This window comes from Carcharodon carcharias, chromosome 11 (genome assembly GCF_017639515.1).
Source record: "Carcharodon carcharias isolate sCarCar2 chromosome 11, sCarCar2.pri, whole genome shotgun sequence".
In the NCBI taxonomy this organism is placed as follows: domain Eukaryota; kingdom Metazoa; phylum Chordata; class Chondrichthyes; order Lamniformes; family Lamnidae; genus Carcharodon; species Carcharodon carcharias.
This window is the reverse complement of record NC_054477.1, coordinates 126,476,942-126,503,278: the sequence shown is the minus strand read 5'-3', so window position 1 is coordinate 126,503,278 and position 26,337 is coordinate 126,476,942. Positions and strand designations below refer to the sequence as shown.

Genomic DNA, 26,337 nt, shown 5'->3' with positions numbered 1-26,337 from the left:
GCAACGGGAGCAAAGACAAACTTGCTTAACACAGCTGAGGTATTCTACTAGAGTATCCTCTCAGGCTTGGCAGTTGTGTGTACAGAGGAATGGGATGGGAGGCCCAGAGTGCAGCTATTTGCCATGAGCCTTGTTCTCTCAGGCTTTGAGGCCTCCAGTGAGGAGGAGCATCAGAGAGGATGGGCGCTGCAGCCAAAGGCAGCGGGACAGCACCACCCAGAGGGTTCCATGATTAAGATCCTGGAAGGGTTAGGGAGCAGGAGGACACAGAGGGGCTTGCAACCAGCCTCTTGCACACAGAAGGCAATATTCCCACTGTCTCCCCGAGAGGATCTACTGTCAGAACTCAGCTTTTTCCAAATGTCAGAGTAGCAGATTTGCCAAAGACTGAGCCTCTTCAGGGAGGCTGTCACTGAGCTGTGCACCATGAAAGAGGAGGAACTGATCCCTATGTGAAGTGATGGGCACCCAATGGCTGTTGTGTTGAAGTGCACCATGTTGCTGTCGTTCTACACCTCAGGGTCATTCCAAATATCTTCTGGGGTTTTCTATGGCATCTCGCTGTCTGCAGCTCATCAATGCATCAAGATGGTCACCAATGTTATGTCCAAGAGGGCCAGCCAGTATGTACACTTTTGCAACAATCTGGACAGTCAAGCTGAAAGGACTGTAGGATTCAGGGTTATCAGTGTGTTCCTCCAGCTGCAGGGTGTCATTGGCTGTACACATGTGGTCATCAAGGCTTCCACTGACCAAGCAGCAGCCTTCATCCCAGGAAGGGCATCCACTCACTCAATGTAGTGTGCAACTCAGAATCACAGAATCACACAGTGAAGAAGAGGCCCTTTGGCCCATCATGTCTGCACCGACACATGAAAAACACCTGACCTACCTACCTAATCCCATTTACTGGCACGTGGCCTATAGCCTTGACTGTTATGACGTGCCAAGTGCTCATCCAGGTACTTTTTAAAGGATGTGAGGCAACCCACCTCCACCACCCTCCTAGGCAATGCATTCCAAACCGTCATCACCCTCTGAGTAAAAAAGTTTTTCCTCACATCCCCCCTAAACCTCCTGCCCCTTACCTTGAACTTGTGTCCCGTCGTGACTGACCCTTCAACTAAGGGGCTCCACCCTGTCCATGCTCCTCAAAACCTTGTACACCTCAATCAGGTCACCCCTCAGTCTTCTCTGCTCCAATGAAAACAATCCAAGTCTAACCAACCTCTCTTCATAACTTAAATGTTTCATCCCAGGCAACATCCTGGTGAACCTCCTCTGCACCCTCTCCAGTGCAATCACATCCTTCCTATAATGTGGTGACCAGAACTGCACACAGTACTCCAACTGTGGCCTCACCAAAGTTCTATACAACTCCAACATGACCTCCCTACTTTTGTAATCTATGCATCGATTGATAAAGGCAAGTGTCCCATATGCCTTTTTCACCACCCCACTACCTTCAGAGATCTATGGACACACATGCCAAGGTCCTTTTGTTCCTCAGAACTTTCTAGTGTCATGCCGTTCATTGAATACTTCCTTGTCAAATTACTCCTTCCAAAGTGTACCAACTCACGCTTTTCTGGGTTAAATTCTATCTGCCAATTTATATCTTCCAGTAACTCTATCGAGTACAAACACGTTTCCATCTGTTCCTCTTCAGATGAAGTTACATTGTTTCATAGTTTGCCATTGTGAGATTTGAACTCTTGATCTTGGGGTTACAAGCCCAGTACCATAACCACGTGGCTATTTAGGCCAAGCTATATCTTCCTGCAGCCCAAGACACTCAACCTCACTGTTAACCACCCTTTGTGTCATCCACAAACTTACTAATCCTACCACCAACCACCCCCCCCCTCACCCCACCCCCCCAAACCCACACTAGTCATCTATATCGTTTATATAAATGACGAGTAATAGGGGACCCAGCACAGTTCCCTGTGATATGCCACTGGACACTAGCTTCCAGTCACTAAAGCATCCTTCTGTCAACACCCTCCGTCTCCTACAACTAAGCTAATTTTGAATCGACCTTATCAAATTACCCTGTATCCCATGTGCATTTGCCTTCTTTATAAGTCTCCCATGTGGGACCTTGTCAAAGGCTTTGCTGAAATCCACATAAACTACATCAACTACACTACCCTCATCTACACACCTGGTCACCTCCTCAAAAAATTCAATCAAATTTGTTAGGCATGACCTCCCTCTGACAAAGCCATGCTGACTATCCCTGATCAAACCTTGCCTCTCCAAGTGGAAATATAATCTCTTCTTCAGAATTTTCTCCAATAGTTTCCCTACCACTGATGTGAGACTCACTGGCCTGTAGTTCCCTGGCTTATCTCTACGACTGCCGCAAACGAATCCTTCAGGCCTGTGCAAAGGTTTCTGGGAAAATGTCACAAAGCCGACATACTAAAGCAATTCCTGGTGCCTGACTTTTTCTACCTGACTCTGGTATGCCTGTAAAGATTATTATGATCCGCAGCTGAGGTTACCCCTGGACAAGCCTGATCCTAGTGAAGAACCCAGCTTGATAGATTCTAACTTTTAATTTGTTTGTTTAGATATGTGGAGAGTGGCCACTGAACAGAGTCACTGGAGCCAACTAATGAACTTTTAACAAAAGCATAAAACACTTATTAAACAAGTAAAGATGAACTATGTTACACTATGCCTTCACCCTTTACAGATATATATAGAGTTCTAAGGATAACACAAGTTACAAAAACTAACTTATTTTCTAACATTCACAGTAAGTACAGCCCATGTAAAACAATTGGCGATCAGTGGTCAGACGTACCACACTCTGAAATCAAGTGACAGGTGCCATCTCCAAACAGATGCTATGGATCTTTCAACTCCCCACCTCCCCACCAACCCCCCCCTGCCCCCCCGAATGCTTGTTACATCATGAGCCAACCAGACTCACTGAACTCTGTCTTTCACATGAGGGTTTTCAATCTCCACTTTCCAAGAGCCTGCTTTGGAATCTTTTCCCAAAGTGACACTTTCTCTCCAACCTCCAGGGTTTTTAACTCTCCTTCGGATGTTCCTCTTCCCTGGGTCACCACATGCATTCAAGCTGTCTTTCATGCATTCTCTCTCTCACTGACTCAGCCATCAACAGTACACCACTGCTTCACATGCCCATAATCAAAGAGTTACAAACCTTCAACTGTCTATCTGGACCTTCTTGCCTCTTGCAAGCTGTTCTCACTTTACATCTGCTTTCTGCAGCTTTTGTCTCTTTAAATATGAAGCCTGGAGCCTTTCTCTCTGCCCCTCACTCTTAACTTCCCTTAACAGGACATTTTCCAAGTTCCTGCCCTTTCTTTGGCTAGAAGATCTACTTGGGACTTTCTCCTGTTCCATCCCCTAGATTTTAGAGTCTTTTAGAACTGGCTATCTATCCCCTTTTCTCCAATCTCTCTGGGCAGCTGTCTTCAAAACCAACTGAACTCAAACAACTTCCAAATGAAACTGCTGTTTCTAGTTTCTTCTGTGTGTCTGTGGAAGGACCTGCCTCTCTGGACCCCTGTTGCCTATCTGTTTTGTTTGGACACCATAGGCTTGTCCTGTTCCTTCCAGAGGGAATGTTCACTCCAGTCCATCATAGCATGAAGATGGGTTTTCTTTCTCTGTGGGGTCACCATGGTCTTTCTGGGAGCTGATGGTGTATCTCCATTCCATTTGAATGTTCCTCATCCTTGAGCACAACTTGCAGTTTGACTTTTGTCACCACACTGTGTTCTTTCCTGTGCCCTTGTACCTCAAGGAGGTATGCTCTGGTGGGTTGATGGTCACTACTCTCCTGCTCCAGTATCACCTTGCTGCTGTGTACGTCTGCTGGAAATTGCAGTTTCGTTGCCACAGTGTTCCCAGGTTGTGTGACAGAAACCATTGGAGCCTGAGGTTTGGGCTCATCATTCTGTTCCTGGTCATTCTGATGTGTATCTTCCACTCAAAGTATCGTGGTACTTAACTGAAGGTTTGGTTGGTCTGACCAAAGAGGAGCTTCTGCCACTTGCAAGGGAGTGGGACAAACCAGCTCTTCAAATAATCAAAGAGTTTTGATGGCACAGAAGGAGGCCATTTGGCCCACTGTGTCTGTACTGGCTCTCCAAATGAGCACTATGACCTAATGCCATTGCCCTGCCTTTTTTCCACACTCTTGCACATTGTTTCTATTCAAATAGTCATCTAATCTCCTCTCAAATGCCTTGATTGAACCTGCTCCACCACACTTCCAGGCAGTGCATTCCAGGCCCAAACAACTCATTGTGTGAAAAGGTTTTTTCGCGCGTCACATTTGCTTCTTCTGCAAATCACTTTAAATCTGTGCCCTCTCATTCTTGATCCTTTTACGAGCAGGAACAACTTCTTCCTATCTACTCTATCCAGCCCCCTCATGATTTTGAACATCTCTATCAAATCTTCCTTTAGCCTTCTTCTCTCCAAGGAAAACAATCCCAACCTCTCCAATCTATCCTCATAGCTGAAGTTTCTCATCCCTGGAACCATTCTTGTAAACCTCTTCTGCACTGTCTCCAATGTGTTTACATCCTTCCTATCTTGTGACACCCATAACTGTACACAATATTTCAGCTGAAGTCTAACAAGTGTCTTATATAAATTCAACCTAACCTCCCTGCTCTCATACTCTAAGCCCCTACTAAAAAAGCCCAGGATACTACATGCTTTATTAACTGCTCTCTCCACCTGTCCTGCCGCCTTCAATGATCTATGCACATATATGCTCAAGTCTTTCTATTCCTGCACCCCCTTCAAAATTTCACCCCTTATTTTATATTGTCTGTCCATGTTCTTCCTACCAAAATGCACATTCTCACATTTCTCCGCATTGAACTTCATCTGCCACCTATCTGCCCACTCCACCAACTTGTCTATGTCTTTTTCAATATCATCCTCCTTGCAGTTCACAACACTCCCAAGCTTCGTATCATCTGCAAATTTTGAAATTGTTCTCTGCACACCAAGATCTGGACCATTAATATACATCAGGAAATGCAAGGGTCCCAATACCAACCCCAGGGAACTCCACTACAAACCTTCCTTCAGTGTGAAAAATATCCATTGATCATTACCCTCTGCTTCCTAGTTTTCAGACAATTTTGTACCCACTTTGCTACTGTCCCTCTTATTCCATGAGCAGTAACTTTTCTTACAAGTCTGTTGTGTGGTACTGTGTCAAATGCCTTTTGAAAGTCCATGTACACCACATCAGCAGCATTAACCTCAACAACCTTTTCTGTTACCTCTTCAAAAAACTCCAGCAAATTAGTTAAACATGATTTCGCCTTTAGAAATCCATATTGGCTCTTCCTTATCAACCCATATTTTTCCATATTCTATCCTGAATAATTGTGTCTGGAAACCTGCCCACCACTGAAATTAAACTGACTGGTCTGTAATTGCTGGGCTTATCCTTACAATATTTTTTGAACAAGGGCGTAATGTTTTCAATTCTCCAGCCCTCTGGCAGCACCCCCCGCGTCTAAGGAAGACAGAAAGATTATGGCCAGTGCCGCTGCAATTTCTACTCTCACTTCCTTCAATATCCTTGGATGCATCTCATCCGGTTCTGGTGCCTTGTCAAATTTAGGTACCGGCAGTCTACTCAACACTTCCTCCTTGTCAATTTTGAACCCTCCTAGTGACAGAGTTTCCTCTCTGTCACCAAGGCCTGGTTAGCATCTACCTCCTTGGTAAAGACTGATGCAAAGTCTTCATTTAATATCTCAGCAAGGTCCATTCCTCCATGTGTAAATTCCCTATTAGGCCCCTAATCAGCCCTACTCTTCCTTTTACCACCTTTTTACTATTTATATGTCTATAGAAGACTTTGGGATTCCCCTTTATGTTGGTTGCCAGTCTTTTCTTATAATCTCTCTTCACTTCTGTAAAATACTTTTTTGCCTCCCCTCTGAACCTTCTGTATTCCTCTTGGTTCTCAATTGTATTTTCTACCTGACACCTATCATAAGTGCACTTTTTCTTCTTTATCTTAATTTCAATCTCCTTTTGCATCCAGGGAGCTCTGGATTTGTTTGCTCTACCTTTCCCTTTTGATGGAATATACCTTGACTGTGTCCAAAGCAATCCTTTTTTGAAGGTAGCCCACTGTTCAGCTACAGTTTTCCCTGCCAGTCTTTCGTTCCAGTAATGACAATTCAGAGCTGAAGTCCCAGTCGAGGGTCTGTTTACTGGTGGACCTCTCTGGAACTTGCAGTTCCATTTAATTGATGACAGAGATTGTTTTGATGTTTTCTACTGTGTTGACACAGGCATCCCTGCTGAAGAGAGAAAACTATTGGTTTCAGATGATGCACAAACAAATATTTGCTTGCCACCATAACGGAGTGGTTCTAGGATCATGCCTATGACTGGAAATTGGATTCTTCCAGAGCTATAAAGTGCGTGAGTATCATTCATAGTCAGAGGTCTTTCAGTCATGATCCCTTATCAGAGAGGACCAGAACACTAGCTCCTGTGCCTAATTTGAAATTGGTGAAGTGACCATTTATAGACATGTCAGCATTCCAAAAAGAGAATCTGGGAACCTTGACCTCCCCAAGAAGCATGGTAGAACTTCTTCCTAGTGTGATACCTCAGTCTCATGGACCGTTTTGGAATCCTCCTCACATCTATATGTCTTTTGGGGATTCGTCCCAGATTTGCACTAAGTGCCGTTATGGGCGGGAAGAAGAACGTTTTACCTGCCAGCCATAATGGCAGCTTTTCACGCCATATCATCTCAATCCTGCCTCATTAATTATACAGCCACAGGAAACATGCTGTCTCGCTGGGTGGCCTCCGAATTGCCTGCCACACTGTTACCTTCCCATTTCCTTACTCTGGGTGCCATCTCTAAACTGCAGCCATGCACACAGTTCTTAATGCTTGCAGCCCAGGACTGCTTCCAGTGAAGCAATGGCCCTGAAAGTCAAGAAGAATTCAGTGACCCATCACTAGAATGCCTTTCAGAGGCTCGCTGTGATGTCCTCCACCCCCCGCACTGGCTGCAGCATGTCCAGAAATCTCACCACTCTGGCTTTGGAGGTGGTGCCAGCGCTGCACAAAAGAGGTTGGTCATCCAATGCAGATAGAGGACAAATGATCTCATCTGTGCTGCCAGGGTAAGGCAACAATCTCATCACTCTAAACTCACACACTCATAAGCCCATCACACATTCAAGGGACATCACCGCTCACTCTCTCTCACACACACTCACATCTCCATCTGGCCTCATCTCCTCTGGAGACTGCCTCCTCAGTGCTCATCATCTTGAGGACACTTGTACAGATCAACATGTGCCCCCCCACACACCCTGGAATACCCCCATTTCCCAGTACAGCCCTCACGATGCAGCCTCTTCCCTTACCTGAGGCTACTTCTCCCCCTTCCCCAAACCATTCCTAGCCCTACAGCCATTGAAAAGCCACCCCCGCATTACGGCTGGTCTGTCCGCGAGGCCCCTTAAAGTGATGTGGGTGGCGCTATTGACCACGAATGTTGCCCGAAGCAAGGTAGGCAAACAAACCTTGAAGTCCCGAATGAAGTGCAGTTTGCCAGGTGCATGTCGCTTATGTAGTTGTGGAACAAGCTCTGATGGGGGGATGATTCTGGGGATCTGGGCTTATAATGATATGCAGATGTATTACAATGAAGTTCCCAACGTGCAGCAGCAGGAAACGTAGCCTGCCATTAACGGGCAGAGTGGACAATTGCAAACTGGTTTCACGACATTGTGAAGCCAATTTTTGGCCTTTCCCCCCAAGTTGTCCACTCATGTCTGCCATGACACCCGATGCCAGTAAGCATGGAAAATTTTGCCCTTGGACTTGTACAGCTTTCCAAAGTGTCCTAGCCGCTGCACAGAGATTGCTGGACATTGGTCTCGCCTGTGAGGTCTTTTGGCTCCACAGCACTGATATGATCTCCCACCATCGCATGGTCTGCTTGTGTATTGTCTTCCTTGGCCTTAAGTCTCTCTAGCCTTTTGTTTCTATATAAGCGGGACAGCTGAGGTTGCTCTATACCATGGCTTAACCTCATCACATGGAAAATGGACCGATGCTGTTATGAATTTCAGACTACCTGACTATTTGGATGGCCTTTTCTAAAGTCAGATCTTCTTTTGCTTGTAGTATGTCTGCAAGGACATCATCAACCACTGTGAGCACTATTCAGTCTCATATGAGCTCTGACTTAAGGTCGCCGTGGTCACAGCCTTCAGCCAATCTGTATAAATGGTTTATGAAAGAGTCAATGGTTTCTTCAGGATATTGGACTCACTTGTTGAATTCTGCTCACTCAAAAATTTGATTATTTCTTAAATTAAAATAGGCATTGAAGGATTTCAGAACTTATCTGAAGATTAATTTATTCCTTATTTCACAATGATGTCATTGGCTATTGGACCTACTGAGTACAGTAGTGTATTCACTTGTTCACCCTCTGTCTTCTTATCTAATCCTGAATCTGTCATATACCTTGAAAATCTTTTTTGCTAAAGCCCACAATTCTGAGCCTAGTCTGGCCCTTGTATGTGCCCAAATTGATCCAGTATGGTTGATTTATTATGCATGGTTATTTTTCAGCTCAAGGGACTACGGCTTTAAATACTTTTCCACTTTTAAAGATGACACCGCAGTAACCATTTTCTCAATGCTTCCCCACCGTGCTTATCGGGTTTTGGCAGGCTCCCACCGGAATCACAGACCCAACCTGAAAAGCTTTATTGCAGTGAATTTTTTAATCAAGAATTTGGCCCCCTTTAGCATACCCTTTTCAGAGTATGCTAGGGTGATTAAAATGTGAATCTCAGCTTTGGATGAGTTTTTGAAGTTTTTTTTAAATGGAGTTTGGTCACTGCATGGTAAGGAGCTGACTCTGGACCCTGGCTGACAGCAGTGATTAACAAAATGGACTGCTGTGACTAATTAATAACCTGAAGACTTTTAATGGCTAATTCAGCCTTAGAACAGAATTTTTACTCACCCTTGCGAGGTCCTTTGACTCTGCAATCGATGGGAATTCACAATGGACCTCCACATGCTCTGGTGGAGTCTGCATGTCCTCATGTCTGCAATGGAGCTTCTTTTTAGACAATCTCCAGCTGTGTCCACGGTTCAGGTGCAGTTCAGTCAAGTCAGGGTGCTGTTCCTTTATTTTTTTCAGATTCCAGGGTCCTTCACCAGATTCTTCAGTCCTGGGTTCGTTCATAGGCTGCCACCATGTCATAAGGTCTTGTTTCATAGGTCTTACTAAGAGGTTCAGAGGCTTGTAATGTTGAACCTCGATTGCAGAGGTAACACATAGCTATATACCTATGTACAAAATATAGCCCAAACTAAGAGCTAACTCCATGCTGACTTCTCCTTGACTTTCTCCATTCATCTATAGGACTATAAGGCATAGGAGCAGAAGTAGGCCATTTGGCCCATCGAGTCTGCTCCGAAATTGAATGAGATCATAGCTAATCTGATAACCCTCAACTCTACTTTCCTGCCTTTTCTCCATAACCCTTAATTCCCTTACTGATTAAAAATCTGTCTATCTCAGCCTTGAATATACTTAATGACCTAGTCTCTACAGCCCTCTGCGGTAAAGAAGTCCACAGATTCACTACCCTCTGAGAGAAGAAATTCTTACTCATCGCTGTCTTAAATGGGCAACCCCTAACTCTGAGATTATGCCCTCTGGTCCTAGAATCTCCCACTAGAGGAAACAGCCTCTCAGCATCTACCCTGTCAAGCCCCCTAATAATCTTATATGTTTCAATAAGTTTGCCTCTCATTCTTTTAAATTCCAATGAGTACAGGCCCAACCTACTCAACTTCTCCTCATAAGAAAATCCCTCCATACCCAGGATCAACCTAGTGAACCTTCTCTGGACTGCCTCCAATGCCAGTATATCTCTCCTTAGTTAAGGGGACTTACAGACAAGCTCAACATTCCTGGTTATAGGGTATTCAGATGAGATAAAGAGGGGGATAAAAGAGGGGGTGGGTGGGGTTGCAATATTGATCAAGGAATCAATTCTAGCAGTGAGGAGGGATGATATCTTGGAAGGATCATCAAATGAAGCCATGTGGGTAGAAGCAAAACACACAAAAGGGCCAAACATGCTGTTGGGTGTGTAATATAGGCCCCCAAACAGTCAGGGAGTGATAGAGAATCAAATATGTAATCAAATTTCAGAGATGTGTAAGAATAATAGGGCAGTAATGGCAGGGGATTTTAACTACCCAAATATTATAGTCATAGTCATAGAGTAATAGAGGTTTATAGCACAGGAAAAGGCCCTTCGGCCCATCGAGTCTGCGCCAGTCAAACAAGTACCTAAGTATTCTAATCCCATTTTCCAGCACTAGGCCCATAGCCTTGTATGCCATGGCATCGCAAGTGCACATCCAAATATTTCTTAAATGTTATGAGGGTTTCTGCCTCTACCACCGTTTCAGCCAGTGAGTTCCAGATTCCCATCACCTTCTGGGTGAAAAAAGTCTTCCTCACATCGCCTCTAAACCTCTTGCCCCTTACCTTAAATCAATGCCGCCTGGTTATTGATCCCTCCACCAAGGGAAAAGTTCCTTCCTGTCGACCCTATCTATGCTCCTCATAATTTTATACACCTCAACCATGTCCCCACCCAATCTCCTCTGCTCCAAGGAAAATAACCCCAATCTATCCAATCTCTCCTCATAACTAAAACTCTCCAGCCCAGACAATATCCTGGTAAATCTCCCCTGCACCCTCTCTAGTGCAATCACATCCTTCTTATAATGCGGATTTCAGAACTGCACACAATATTCTAGCTGTGGCCAAACCAGTGTTTTATACAGTTCCAGCATAACCTCCCTGCTCTTATATTCTATGCCTTGGCTAATAAAGGCAAGTATCCCGTATGCCTTCTTAACCACCTTATCTACCTGTCCTGTTACCTTAAGGGACCGGTGGACATGCACACCAAGGTCCCTCTGATCCTCGGTACTTCCCAAGGTCCTACCATTCATCGTGTATTCCCGTGCCTTGTTTATCCTGCCCAAGTGCATCACCTCACACTTATACAGATTGAATTCCATTTGCCACTGATCAGTCCATCTGACCAGCCCATCTATATCCTCCTGTAATCTAAGGCTATCCTCCTCACTATTTACCACCCCACCAATTTTCGTGTCATCCACGAACTTACTGATCAACCCTCCGACTTTCAAGTCTGGATCGTTTATATATACACCACACACAGCAAGGGACCCAACACTGAACCCCACTGGACACAGGCATCCAGTCACAAAAACATCCCTCAACCATCATCCTCTGCTTCCTATCACCAGCCAATTCTGGATCCAATTTGCCAAATTGCCTTGGATCCCATGGGCTCTTACCTTCATTATCAGTCTCCCATGTGGGACCTTATCAAAAGCCTTGCTGAAGTCCAAGTTGACTATGTCAAATGCATTGCCCTCATCTACACAACTAGTCACCTCTTCAAAAAATTCAGTCAAATTGGTCAGACATGATCTCCCCTTAACAAAACCATGCTGACTGTCCTTGATTAATCCCTGCCTCTCCAAGTTAGATTAATTCTGTCCCTCAGAATTACTTACAATAGTTTCTCCACCACTGAGGTTAGGCTGACTGGCCTGTAGTTCCCTGGTTTATCCCTTCCTCCCTTCTTGAATAACAGTACCACATTGGCTGTCCCCAAGTCCTCTAGCACCTCTCCTGTCGCCAGACAGGTATTGAAAATTATTGCCAGCACACCTGCTATCTCCTCCCTTGCCTCACTCAACAGCTTGGAATACATTTCATCCAAGCCTTGGAGAGTTATCTACTTTTAAGCCTGCCAGACCACTTAGAACCTCCTCCCTTTCTAGGCTAATTTCTTTAATTATATCACAGTCCTTCTGCCTGATTTCCATACCCACATTGTCCCTCTCACTTGTGTACACCGACACAAAGTATTCATTTAGAACCTTAGCTATCTCCTCTGGCTCCACACACAAATTACCACTATGGTCCTTAATGGGATAGTTTTAGTGTGAAAGGTAGGGAAGGAGCAAAATTCTTAAGTTGCACCCAGGAGAGCTTTTTTAGCCAGTACATAGAAAGCCCAACAAGGGAAGGGGCAGTTCTGGACCTACTATTCGGAAACGAGCCCGGGCAGGTGGAAGGCGTATCAGTAGGGGAGCATTTTGGAGATAGTGACCATAACTCAGTTAGATTTAGGATAGTTATGGAAAAGGATAAGGTTAGGCCGGGAATAAAAGTTCTGAATTGGGGAAAGGCTAATTTTACTAAGATGAGATGTGATTTGGCCCAAGTGGACTGGGAGCAGCTACTTACAGATAAAACTGTGTCAGAGCAGGAGGCATTCAAGGAGGAAAATAGCAAGAGCACAGGGCAAATATGTTCCTGTAAAGACAAAGGAGGGGGACCAAGTCCGGAGAACCAAGGATGTATTGGGACATAAAGGTTAGGATTAAGAAAAAAAGAGAAGCTTATGGCAGACAGAGGGCTCAATACGGCAGAGTCCTTAGGGGAGTATAAAAAGTGCAGAGGGGAACTTAAAAAGGAAATTAGGAAAGCTAAGAGAGTGCATGAGAAAGCATTGGTGGGTTGAATAAAGGAAAGCCCAAAGAGGTTTTTTAAATATATAAAGAGCAAGAGAATAACTAGGGAAAGAGCAGGGCCAATTAGGGACCATAGAGGTAATCTGTGTGTGGACCCGGAAGACGTGGGTGCAGTCCTCAATCAATACTTTGTATCGGTCTTCACAATGGAAAAGGACAACACAGATATAAACATCAGGGTGGAGGACTGTGAAATATTAGAGGAAATTTACATAGAGAGAGGAGATACTAGCGGGTTTACTGGCCTTAAAAATGGATAAATCCATAGGCCCAGATGAGATGTATACCAAGTTGTTGAGGGGCGCAAGAGAAGAGATATCGAGGGCCCTGGCAGTAACTTTCAAATTCTCTCTGGCCACAGATGAGGTACCAGAGGACTGGGGGACTGCTAGCTTTGTCTCACTATTAGAAAAAGGAGGAAGGGATAGGCCGAGAAATTACAGCTCAGTCAGTGTAACCTTGGTGGTGGGGAAGTTACTAGCAAGAATTCTGAGGGACAGAATATATCTTCACTTGGGGAGGCACAGATTAATCAGGGATTGTCAGTATGGATTTATTAAGGAAAGGTTATGCTTGACAAATTTGATCGAAATTTTTTGAGGAGGTAAGCAGGAGGGTTGATGAGGATAACAGATTTGATGTGGTCTACATGGACATTAGAAAGGCTTTTGATAAAGTCCCTCATGGCAGACTGGTCAAGGAAGTAAGTGCCCGTGGGATCCAAGGCAAAGTGGCACCTTGGATCCAAAATTGGCTGAGAGGCAGGAAGCAGAGGGTGATGGTAGAGGGATGTTTTTGTGACTGGAAGTTTGTTTCCCGTGGGGTTCCACAGGGCTTGGTGCTGGGGCCCTTGCTGTTTGTGGTGTACATAAATGGTTTGGACTTAAATGTAGGGGGTATAATCAAGAAGTTTCTGGGTGACACAAAAATTGTTAGGGTGGTAAATAGTGAGGAGGATAGCTGTAACCTGCAGGAGGATATCAGTGGACTGGTCAGGTGGGCAGACCAGTGGCAAATGGGATTCAACCTAGAAAAGTATGAGGTAATACACTTGGGGAGGGTTAACAAGGCAAGGGATTACGCTATGAATGGTAAGACCCTGGAAAATACTGAAGATCAGAGGGACCTTGATGTGCATATCCATAGATCCTTGAAGGTAGCAAGACATATAATGTGGTTAAGAAGGTGTATGGGATACTTGCCTTTATTAGCCAAGGCATAGAACACAAGAGCAGGGAGGTTATGCTGGAACTGTAAAAAATGTTGGTTAGGCCACAACTGGAGTACTGCATGCAGTTCTGGTTGCCACATCAGAGGAAGGAGGTGATTGCACTGGAGAGGGTGCAGAACAGATTTACCAGGATGCTGCCTGGGCTGGAGGGTCTGAGCTATGAGGAAAGATTGGATAGGCTGGGATTTTTTTCCTTGAGGTAACGAAGGTTGAGAGGGGACCTGATAGAGGTGTATAAGATTATGAGGAGCATACATAGGATCGATGGGAAGGGACTTTTTCCTTTATTAGAGGAGGGGTCAATAACTAGGGGGCATAGAAGGCTAAGGGGGGAGTTGAAGAGAAATGTTTTCACCCAGAGGATGGTGGGAGTCTAGAACTCACTGCATGAAAGAGTGGTTGAGTCAAAAATTCTCATAACATTTAAGAAGTATTTGGTTATTCACTTGCATTGCCATAGCCTCCAGAGCTTTTGGGCCAAGCGCTGGAAAATAGGATTAGTGTAGTTAGATCTTTGTTGACCGGTGTGGACATGATGGGTCGAATGGCCTCCTTCAGTACTGTGAGTCTATGAGGAACAAAACTGTTCACAATATTTTAGGTGTGGTCTAACGAGCGCCATGTATACTTATGGCAAGACTTCCTTATTTTATACTCCATTCCCTTTGGAATAAAGGCCAACATTCCATTTGCCTTCCTTATTAATTGCTGAACTTGTATGTTAGATTTTTGGGATTCATGCACAAGGATTCCAAAAACCCTCTGTTCTGTAGCTTTTTGCAGTCTTTCTTCATTTAACTAATATCCAGCTCCTCTATTCTTCCTTCCCAAGTGCATAACCTCACATTTTCCCACATTATATTCCATCCGCCAAGTTTTTGCCCGCTCACTTAACCTGTCTATATCCCTCTGTAGACTCTATGTGTCATCCTCACCACTTGTCTTCCCACCTATTTTTGTGCCCTCCACTAACTTGATGATAGTACAGTCACATCCCTCGTCTAAGTCATTAATGTATATTGTAAATAATTGTGGTCCCAGCAATGATCCATGTGGCACAGGATGGTTGCCATCCTGAAAATGTCCCCCTTATCCCAACTCTGTCTTCTATTAGTTAGCCAATCCTCTATCCATGCTAATATACTTTCCCCAATGTCATGGGCTCTTATCTTAGCCTTATGTGCGGTACATTACTGAATGCCTTTTGGAAATCCAAATATATAAAATCTACTGGTTCCCCTTTATCTAACCTGCTTGTTACCTCCTCAAAGAATTCTAATAAATTTGTCAGGCATGGTTTTCCCCTTCATGAAGCCATGCTGACTCTGCTTGATTATATTATGCATTTCTAAATGCTCTGCTATTACATCCTTTATAGTAGACTCTAACATTTTCCCAATGATAGAGGTTAAGCTAACTGGCCTATAGTTATCTGTTTCTTGTCTCTCTCCCTTTTTGAATAAGGGCGTTACATTGAGTAAGGACATTACAAAGCCCCAATCTTCTGGGACTTTTCCATAATCTAAGGATTCTTGGAAAATTACTACCAGTGCATCCACTATCCATGTAGCTATTTCCTTTAATATCCTAGGATGTCACCCATAAGGTCCAGGGTACTTATTGCTCTATAGTCCCATTAGTTTCCCTAGTACTTTTTCTCTAGTGATAGTTATTGTATTTTTTTCCTTCCCATTTTGCCCTTTGATTATTTAGTATTTTTGGAATGCTCTTAGTATCTTCTACCATGAAGACTGATGCAAAGTATTCATTCAACTCCTCTGCCATTTACTGGTTCCCCATTATTATTTCCCCAGCCTCATTCTCTAAGAGGCCTATGTTCACTTTGGCCTCTCTCTTCCTTTTCATATATTTAAAGAATCTCTTGCTGTCCATTTTCATATTACTTGCTAGTTTACCCTCAAAAGTTTATTTTCTCCCCCTTTATTTTCTTTTGGTTATCTTTTGTTGGTTTTTAAAACTTTCCCAATCCTCTGGCTTACCACTAATCTTTGCCACATCGTATGTTGTTTACTCTGAATTTGATACTATCCTTAACTTCCTTGTTTGGATGGTTGGTTTATCCCCTTCTTAGAATCCATCTTCCTCAAGGGAATACATCTTTGTTTTGAGTCATGAAATATTTTCTTAAACGCCTGACATTGTTCATCAACCATCTTTTCTGCTTAATTCCTTTCCCGGTCCACTCCAACCAACTCTGCCCTCATTCCTTTGTAATTACCCTTAAGTTTAGCACAGTTGTTAAGTTTCTTACTCTCAAACTGAATGCTAAATTCAACCATGTTATCATCGCTGTTTCCTAGGGGATATTTTACTCTGAGATCATTTATTAAACCTGCTTCATTACACATTACCAGATCCAAAATAGCCTGATTCCTGGTTGGATCCACAACATATTGTTCTAAGAAACTGTCCTGAATACACTCTATGAATTCTTGCTTGTGGCTACCTCTGCCAATGTGATTTTCCCAATCTACATGAAGATTTAAGCCACCCATGATTAACATACTGCCTTTTTTATATGCCCTCATTATCTCCTGATTTATTATCTGTCCTACAGTATAGCTACTGATAGACTACTCCCACCAGTGTCTTCTTTCCCTTGTTATTTCTTATCTCCACCCATTTGGATTCTACAACTTCCGATCCAAGGTCATTTCTTGCAATCGTACTTATTCCATCTCATACTAACAAAGCTACCCCACCACCCTTTCCTTCCTGCCTGTCCTTTTGAAAAGTCACATACTCCTGAATATTTAGTTCCCAGCTTTGATCTCCTGGTAAGCATGTCTCTATAATGGCTATAAGGTCATTCCCATTAACCTCTATTTATGCCATTAATTCGTTTATTTTTTCTGAATACTACTTGCATTTAAGTAAAGAGCCATTAATTTTGCCTTTTTACCATTTTTCCCCCCTTTGACCCTGTTTGCTGCTGTTCTTTTTATGTTCTTACACTCTGTTCCTTCCTGTCCCACTCTAGGTATCATTACCTAAATAGCTACCCTGCAATGCTGCCATATTCTTTTGCTTTGTAAGCCTACATATCCCCTCTCCAGAACCCTCCCCCCAAAAATTTTGCTTAAAGCCCTCTCTACATCCTAGTTATTCAATTTGCCAGGACACTGGGCCCAGCATGGTTCAAGTAAATCCCGTCCTACCGGAACAGCTCCCTTCTACCCTGGTACTGGTGCCAGTGCCCCATCTCTGTTTTCTGTCTAATGTCATGTGTCTCTCTACATCATACTGTGGGTGGTACTGTTCTCCAGTCCCACATTAATCCTCACTGTGCCAAAAACCTTTATACTGCATTGTCAATACTATCATTGATAGGTGGATTGGGGTGAGGACAAGGTTAAGTAAGTTATTCCCTCTTGCTTGCTTTCTCACCACTTGTCACAGGGCTAGTTTGGCGTGATGTATTGGTTAAACACATATAGATGTAGGCAGGACTTTGGGTTGATTGAACATTAGCTGAAGATCTTAGTGACATTTCAGCAGATGGATCCAGCAGCTTCCTCCTCCTGCTTACCTTGCTGCTATGTCATTGCTTATCTCATTTGTGGGTCTAATAATAGGGCCTGGCAGATTACTTTAAAATAAAAGCATTACGACTGTTGCCAGGGAAGTGATATTCACATTTGACCCTGTGCTGATAGTCACAAACAGACAATACAGTACTGGAGTGAGAGCATCTGCATGAAAGCAGCAGCAATCCGGGTCACATTTGTGCCATCGATGAGGGACTGAACTTTGGGAAATGCTGTCATGTGAATAAAATGTAGTTTACTCACATAGAAACATAGAAAATAGGAGCAGGAGGAGGCCCCTCCTTCAAGCCTGCTCTGTCATTCATTATGATCATGGCTGATCATCCAACTCAATAGCCTGCTCCCGCTTTCTCCCCATATCCTTTGATCTCTTTCGCCCCAAGAGATCCTTCTTGAAAACATACAATGTTTTGGCCTCAACTACTTACTGTGGTAACAGATTCCACAGGCTCACCACTCTCCGGGTGAAGAAATTTCTCCTTATCTGAGTCCTAAATGGTCTACCCCGTATCCTCGGACTGTGACCCCTGGTTCTGGACTCCCCCACCAACGGGAACATCTTTCTGCATCTACCCTGTCTAGTCTTGTTAGAATTTTAAAGGTTTCTATGAGATCCCCCCTCATTCTTCTGAACTCCAGTGAATATAATCCTAACCGATTCAATCTCTCCTCACATGTCAATCCCACCATCCCAGGAATCAGTCTGGCAAACCTTCGCTGCACTCCCTCTATAGCAAGGACATCCTTCCTCGGGTAAGGAGACCAAAACTGCACACAATATTCCAGGTGTGGTCTCACCAAGGCCCTGTATAATTGCAGTAAGACATCCCTGCTCCTGTACTTGAATCCTCTCGCTATGAAGGCCAACATACCATTTGCCTTCTTTACCGCCTGTTGCACCTGCACGCTTACCTTCAGTGACTGGTTTACGAGGACACCCAGGTCTCATTGCACATTCCCCTCTCTCAATTTATAGCCATTCAGATAATAATCTGGGTTCCTGTTTTTGCTACCAAAGTGGATAACCTCACATTTATCCACATTATACTGCATCTGCAATGCATTTGCCCACTCTCTCAGCTTGTCCAAATCACACTGAAGCATCTCTGCATCCTCCTCACAACTCAGCCTCCCATCCAGCTTTGTATCATCTGCAAATTTGGAGATATTACATTTATTTCCCTCATCTAAATTGTTTATATTGTGAATAGCTGGGGACCTAGTACCGATCCCTGCGGTACCCCACTAGTCATTGCCTGCCATTCGGAAAAAGACCCATTTATTCCTATTCTTTGCTTCCAGTCTGCCAACCAGTTTTCTATCCATCTCAATACACTACCCCCAATCCCATGCGCTTTAATTTTACACGCTAATCTCTTATGTGGGACTTTATCGAAAGCCTTCTGAAAGTCCAAATAAACCACATCCACTGGCTCCCCTCATCAGCTCTACTAGTTACATTCTCGAAAAATTGCAGTAGATTTATCAAGCATGATTTCCCTTTCGTAAATCCATGCTGACACTGTCTGATTCTGCCACTGTTTTCCAAGTGCTTAGCTATTAAATCTTTTCTAATGGACTCTAGAACTTTCCCCACTACCGATGTCAGGCTGACTGGTCTATAATTCCCTGTTTTCTCTCTGCCTCCCTTTTTCAATTTTGGGGTTACATTAGCTACCCTCCAATCTATAGGAACTGTTCCAGAGTCTATAGAATCTCGGAAAATGACCACCAGTGCATTCACTATTTCTAGGGCCACTTCCTTAAGTACTCTGGGATGTAGATTATCAGGTCCTGGGGATTTATTGGCCTTCAATCCCATCAATTTCTCCAACACCATTTCCATACTAATACTGATTTCTTTCAGTTCCACTCTCTCATTAAACCCTGTGTTCCCCTGCACTTCTGGTATGTTATTTGAGTCCTCCTTTGTGTAGACAGAACCAAAGTATGTATTTAGTTGGTCAGCCATTTCTTTGTTCCCCATTATAAATTCCCCTGTTTCTGACTGTAAGGGACCTACATTTGTCTTCACCAATCTTTTTCTCTTCACATACCTATAGAAACTTTTACAGTCAGTTTTTATGTTCCCCACAAGCTTACTCTCTTACTCTATTTTCCCCTTCTTAATCAATCCCTTGGTCTTCCTTTGCTGAATTTTAAATTGCTCCCATTCCTCAGGTCTGTTGTTTTTTCTGGCCAATTTGTATGTCTCTTCCTTGGATCTAATACTATCTCTAAATTTCCCTTGTAAGCCATGGTTTGGCCACCTTTCCTATTTACTTTTGCGCCAGACAGGAATAAACAATTGTTGCAGTTCACCCATGCGCTCTTTGCCATTGCCTATCCACTGTAATCCCTTTAAGTAACGTTTCCCAATCCATCATAGCCAACTTGCACCTCATGCCATCGTAGTTTCCTTTATTAAGATTCAGGACCCTGGTCTCAGAATCAACTACGTCACTCTCCACCTTGATGAAGAATTCTAACATATTAAGGTCACTCATCCCCAAGGGGCCTCGCACAACTAGATCGCCAATTATTCCTTTCTCATTACACAATACCCAGTATAGGATGGCCTGTTCTCTAGTTGGTTCCTCAACATATTGGTCCAGAAAACCATCCCGTATACACTCCAGGATTTCCTTCTATACGGTATTGTTACTTATTTGATTTGTCCAATCTATATGCAGATTAAAAGTCACCCTTAATTACAGATGTTCCTTTATTGCATGCATCTCTAATTTCCTGTTTAATGCCATTCCCAACATCACCACTACAGTTTGGGGGTCTATATACAACCCCCACTAATGTTTTTGCCCCTTAGTGTTTCTCAGCTCTACCCATACAGATTCCACATCGTCACTATTGAATAATTTCCTCTTTAACCAGCAATGCAACTCCACCACCTTTTCCTTTTTGTCTGTCCTTCCTAAATACCTCATACCCCTGGATGTTCAGTTCCCATCCCTGGTCACCCTGCCATGTCTCTTTAATCCTGACTATATCATACCTGTTTACATCTATTTGTGCGGTCAATTCATCCACTTAATTGCGAAAGCTCCTCGCATTAAGACACAAAGACTTAAGGTTTGTCTTTTTAACATTACTTGTCCCGTTCCCACTATTTTTCACTGAGGCCCTATTTGTTGATAACATAATTGTTGATTACCCATGGAGAAATAATGAAGTTGCTTACAGTTCATGATCGATTGGCTGATACGACAGCTTGGAATGAGAATAATAAATTTATCACCCTGACGGTGGCATTTTTTGTCGCATTTGGCTGCATCCAGATGATAGTATCTGAGACCACTCTCTCACCATCTTTGTGGTGAACTAGTCTATGCATATACTGTTCCACTGGATAAATTCAGGTAAATGTACCTTTTCTTGTATCTATGTTTTCGAGGGGAACAGTGGGTAGGCATATTGTGGTGAAACCTCACTCTTTTCAAGCACTCAGTTGACTGAGAAAAGTGGATAAAGACTTTCAACTGTTCCTTTAATTAACTACGCATTCCAAGACACAAGCAAGCAACCCGGGTCCTTAACTTGTACGGACAAAATGGTAAAAGTCCAGCATCAAAGACAGGGTATAGTGTGAACATCTATATGACATAGTTTCCTTCTCATTTAGAAATGAAATTAAGTTTGCCCAGCTAGGGGTCTTCTTACACATCAGGCGGTTCATCAGAAAACCGCACATACACTGTCAATGATTTTCCATCTGGATGGGAAACTTGGATAACACACAAATGAAATGAATAATTCACATCTCTAATAAAGACAGGGTAATTATCCTCAGGCTTACTCAGCCCCAGTTAAATGGGCACACCTGCTTTTTATGGCTCTCACCCTTCTAACTCTGATCTTGTAAGAACAGATGGAAGGACTTTTGATGTCTAAGTACTGTCAGTGATCTAGCAACTTCTGAATTCCAGAATTACAATTACCTTACATTTATAAATTTAATTTCTAAAACATATGAATCATAAAATTAAACATTTTCACAACACCTGCCCCCAGGGAAAAATAAAAACCCATCACTTTCAGATGTGTTTTTTATTCATTTAATCATTAAAAATATAACAATTCACAACATGCTACACATTTAAAAAACTATCTTACCATATGCAATACATCCATACATCCAGCTTAATTCCACAGTTAAAACATTCTGCTCTTGCTCAACTGTAGGTGCATCTCTATTTTCTTTCCATCTCCCCCCCATTGTCCACAGGTCAGTCCATCTTGACAACATGATTTTGTTAACTTCGTTGCCAGGAACGAGGATCCAATTAAAATTTATTTTTTTCTTCTTGTAATGTCCTCTTTTGTTCCTCTTATTTATACAAAAATCAATTTCTCTATTAGTACAACGGAATTCCTCATTGTTATCCATATGTGAAATTGCGAACACAGTCTTTGAAGCACTTCTATCAGAGTTTACCTTCTGAACCTTACTGTCCTCCATATTTATAGTTTCTTCATTGTTTGAGTTGGAAAAGAATCTCCCTGTTAATTTCACAGTTAAATCATTCTCCTCTTGCTTAACTGCACTTTAAGCCATTACCAGACTCAAATATTTTAGATTCCCTTTTTAAGACAAGAAGTTCATAAGGGCTTATTTTTGTGCAAACAGTTTGTTCACTCGTTGTTCAAATTCTTACTTAACCACTAAGAATATCAGAACAGCAATGTTGATAGCTTAATTTTGGAATTCCATTTTATTTTCCAACAGTTTTGAGTCTTTCAGGCAACTTGCAAATGTCATCCCAATCACTTTTGGGTTTCAAATGGTCTTCTGGACTCTGTCCATTTGTCTGCATTTCTGCAGCTGTATCCTGTGTCTCAACACTGGAAGGTACTTTTGATTTGGTATCAGGTGTCACTACAGTTTGGAGTTGGTTTGAGGCTTCAGTCCTTTCTGAGTTAAAGTTTTAATTTGAGATTCTTCAAATACAGTGCTGACATTGTCCCAGGAGATGGCATAACACTATCCCCTGCAATATCATTCCCCAATATAAAATCCATTTGACAAATCAACAATTTAGACACAACCCCAACGATAACAACAACACTAAAGCACAGTTTAAATACACTCTACACAATGGAATAGGCACACACTTTCCATCAATACCCTGTATCAATTCATTTTTATTCAGTTAATATTTTGAAGAAAATCTTCTCAGCAAGTTCTGAGTTGAACCGGTATCTCTCAGGATTACAATCTTTTTAGGTCCTTCCTTGGACCAAAGTGGAGTGACTTCACCTTCATAATCTCTCACATCCCTGGTTACCCCCACAGTAAATACAGTAGAAGAAATTGGTTTCTACCGAGCTTCAATCCTTGATGCAGTTTCTCTGAAGAAACATCTGCCACACTTGCCAGTCATATGGCTTTCGGTTTTAACCTCCAACATTCTGCCTTTAAACATGTGACTTCATGACAATGAAAACGTATTAATAATTTTGATTCATTCCTATCCTCTACACTATTGGTTACCTTGAGGAGCATCTGCCTTTTCTCCTATCTCCTTCTCTAATCAGAAATATGCTAATTGCCAAACAATTTATCTTTCCAGCTTCTATGTGGGTTTGCAAACAGTGATGTGCTGCCACATAGTTATTTAGCGAATTAAATCATAGCTATCAGCCAAAACAGTGACATTTTTTAATTAGAGACTTTACGGTCCTCTATGTGTGTCTGATTCCTACTGAAATACTATTTTTCAATTCCTCAAACAGTCCCTCACATTTTCAAAATTCTGTTCCAGTTTCAAAAGTTTAACTTTTGTACTATAGTTTCATTACTGGCAAAAAGGAAAAATACTTGAACTTCAACACATTTTGTTTCTTTCAGAACCAAGTATGGAGCAATGCCATTTCTTCCTTCTCAAACAAAGGGATACTTTGGTGCAACAGAAATGAGGTCAGCCAAAAGCATGGCGACATCACCAAAACAATTTGATAAAAACTCATATGTTTAACAAAAGCATCACATTAAGAGAAAGATGGAAATGCAATGCATCATTTAATAAACCCCAGTTCACAGGAAGATTTCCTTTCACTTATATAATAACTTAATAACATTTGCTGATCACCATGACTGCAAAAATTACAAAATACAGGCTTTGTAAAATTTGCTAACTCATTTTCCTTTATGAATAGTTTTACCCTAATTTAGTTATTTCCATGTAAAAAGCTCATATTATCATGGACATTTTTGAAAAATGTAAATGTAATGGTACTGTACATTTGTTATTTTCACATAAAATTACATTGATCAACAACATTAACTTGGCAATTTCTATAAATAGATTGCTTTATTCTTGGGAATGAGAGGAGAATAAATAGTTTACTACCAAATAACAAAACCTCCTTTGAACTCTGAATTTAAGTGACAGATTTTGCAAGACAGCCTGACAGTGCCTAATATGCCTGAACTGTAATGTAATTTTAGTCCTTTCATAATCTTTGATAACTCACATTTTTTAGGGCAAAAAATAAAATTAATGTGACTGCTTCCTCTAGAGAAAAAATTGAACAGTAAAAGGATGCATCTCTCTGCTGCCTTCTGGGCCAAATGGCCACCTTCTGTGCTGTAAATCTTCTTTGGGGAGAATTTTATTTTGAGAAATTGGGACCGCTGACATTCTGTGCATGCGTAAAATCCTACGTGATGACACTGAGTTGCTATCCCGACATCATCACACCAATCTTTAATAATACGAAAGTCAGGCGAACCATCCGTTTTTATAAAAAACTAATTGTACTTGTTAAACTAGACTACTATAGACTACTATTTTATATTGCCTTTGCCATAGTTTGGTGCATGCAAGGAAAAAACATTTGGAGGGAGTCTTCACTGGGAGATATTTGTCAGGGAAGGATGCCTAGAGATAGGTGTAAAGTGAATTTCCTGCACTCCTGTATTGGACTCTGGGATCAGTGTCCCAATGGGCATTGTACATTCTGGAGGAGGTTCCTCCTCCATTGAGGAGGAGAAGGAGGCGGAGGGAAACCGGCCAAGGACAGATGTGCCCTGTGGTCCAGCAAGTTGTGGAACCTGTTGCTGGGCAAGGGACTGCAGGAAGGAGACAACAGCAGTATGCTGTCAGAGGTACACAAAGGTACTATCCTGCCAACAGAGTATACCGGCAAAGGATGATGGACCTCCAAATGTCAGAACACCAGTGCCTAGGAAGACTCTGTCCCTCCAGGGAGACAATCACATCAGCCTGTGACAGGCATCATCTGGGATCATTGTGGGATATCACAGCCAGGGCCCATCATTGCATAAAGTTTTTACAGATGCAATATTCAGCCATGCCATGAGTTTATTTCATTTAGTAAGGACAACGCCAATCAGACAGACAGAGCCAGAGGCTTGAGTAACCTTGTCAGATTTCCAAATGTGCAAGGGGTACTAGATTGTACACATGTGGCAATTAAAGCACCATTGGGACAGCCAGGGGCATTCATTAGCAGAAAAGGCTACCATTCCAGCAATGTACAGCTTGTATCTGACCACAGGCAAAGGTTAATGCAGGTATGCGCATGCTATCTTAGCAGCAGTCATAATGCCTACATACTGAGACACTCCCAGGTGCCAGGGATGTTCTGTGCACCAGAATCCTTGGATGGCTGGTTTCTTGGTGACAAAGTATACCCCAAAAGAGATGGCTAATGACCACAGTCCAAAATCGATGCACTGAACTAGAGAGAGGAGGTACAATGAGATCCATGCTTCCGCCAGGGCCATCTTGGAGCAGACCACTGGTCTGTTCAAACCGAGATTTCAATGTTTGGAATGGTTAGATGGCAGTCTTCAATACTAAGGTTTTGCCTTGTGCAGTCTGGCGCTCCAGAGAGAGGAATCCCTAGCACAGGAGGATCAAATGGAGCAAGCCCCATCCTCTGACAAAGATTCTGAGGATGGGTCTGATGAGAATCAGGATGAACCATGCCAGCCAGCTCGGTAGCCAATGAACAGGATGATTTGGATGCCAGGGAAACTCAAGATTTGCTAATAATGGAAATAATGAATTAGAAATCTATGCTAGAATTACCGATTCCATTTTGGCCACCCTTACCTTCTCATGATATTAGCAGCTCATCAGCACTGTGCAAGTGCCAACGTAGAGCTATCAAATGAGGATGATCTGAGGGGCCCAAATTAGCACAAACTTCTATTAGACCATGCGGTTAATCCAAATCAAAACCAACACATCGATGCAAACAAAGCCACAAGTGCAAAAAAGTTACTTATTGACAAAATAAATAAAGAAATTTCACACTTAACCAAGCAAGCAATCTCCCGTGTGAACCCATTTGTGACTGATGTCATGTCTTTTTAAAATGTTTATGGGTGCTACAGCGTGATGCCTCATCCCCCGACCCCTCATTGCCAGCTTTGCTGGAGACAAACTGCTGACCCTTATGTCCCTTTGCCTGGGACTTTGGTGGCTGTACTCTGCTCACCTGAGGCTGTGAGGACCCTGGCATGATGGCAGTATGTCCTGCACAGTGGCAGGAAGTTCATTTGTCATTGTGGCATTCTGAGGCACCTGTGCCAATGGCATGGGAGGCTCCGATAGTGACAGCAATTGCTCATCCAGTATCGTGAGGACCATTTGGCTCTCCCTGCTTTTCTGAGAGGAACCAGGATCTGGATATGACTCCAGCTTCCCATCCCCCTCTCACATTGACATTGGGCACCAGAGCTCAGAGACAAGGCAATACAGTGCAAGTCAGAATGCATGCCCAGTATCCCATCAGTGAGCTGCTGGGTTTGGCCCTCAATGACAGTTGCCAGTCTCTCTCATGGTGCCCACAGCCTTCATGGACTCCTCCACT

The 26,337-nt window shown here is 42.9% G+C and overlaps 1 protein-coding gene across 1 annotated transcript in view; it reads left to right on the top strand.

Annotated features, from left to right (window-relative positions):
- The window catches only part of LOC121284271 (claudin-10-like), an 86,786-nt gene extending 63,318 nt beyond the window's left edge, over window positions 1–23,468 (top strand). The window contains exon 5 of the mRNA XM_041199617.1: window positions 23,342–23,468. Coding sequence (XP_041055551.1) covers window positions 23,342–23,468 — 127 coding nt within the window. The remainder of the gene's footprint in view (window positions 1–23,341) is intronic.
- The last annotated feature ends 2,869 nt before the right edge of the window (window positions 23,469–26,337 follow it).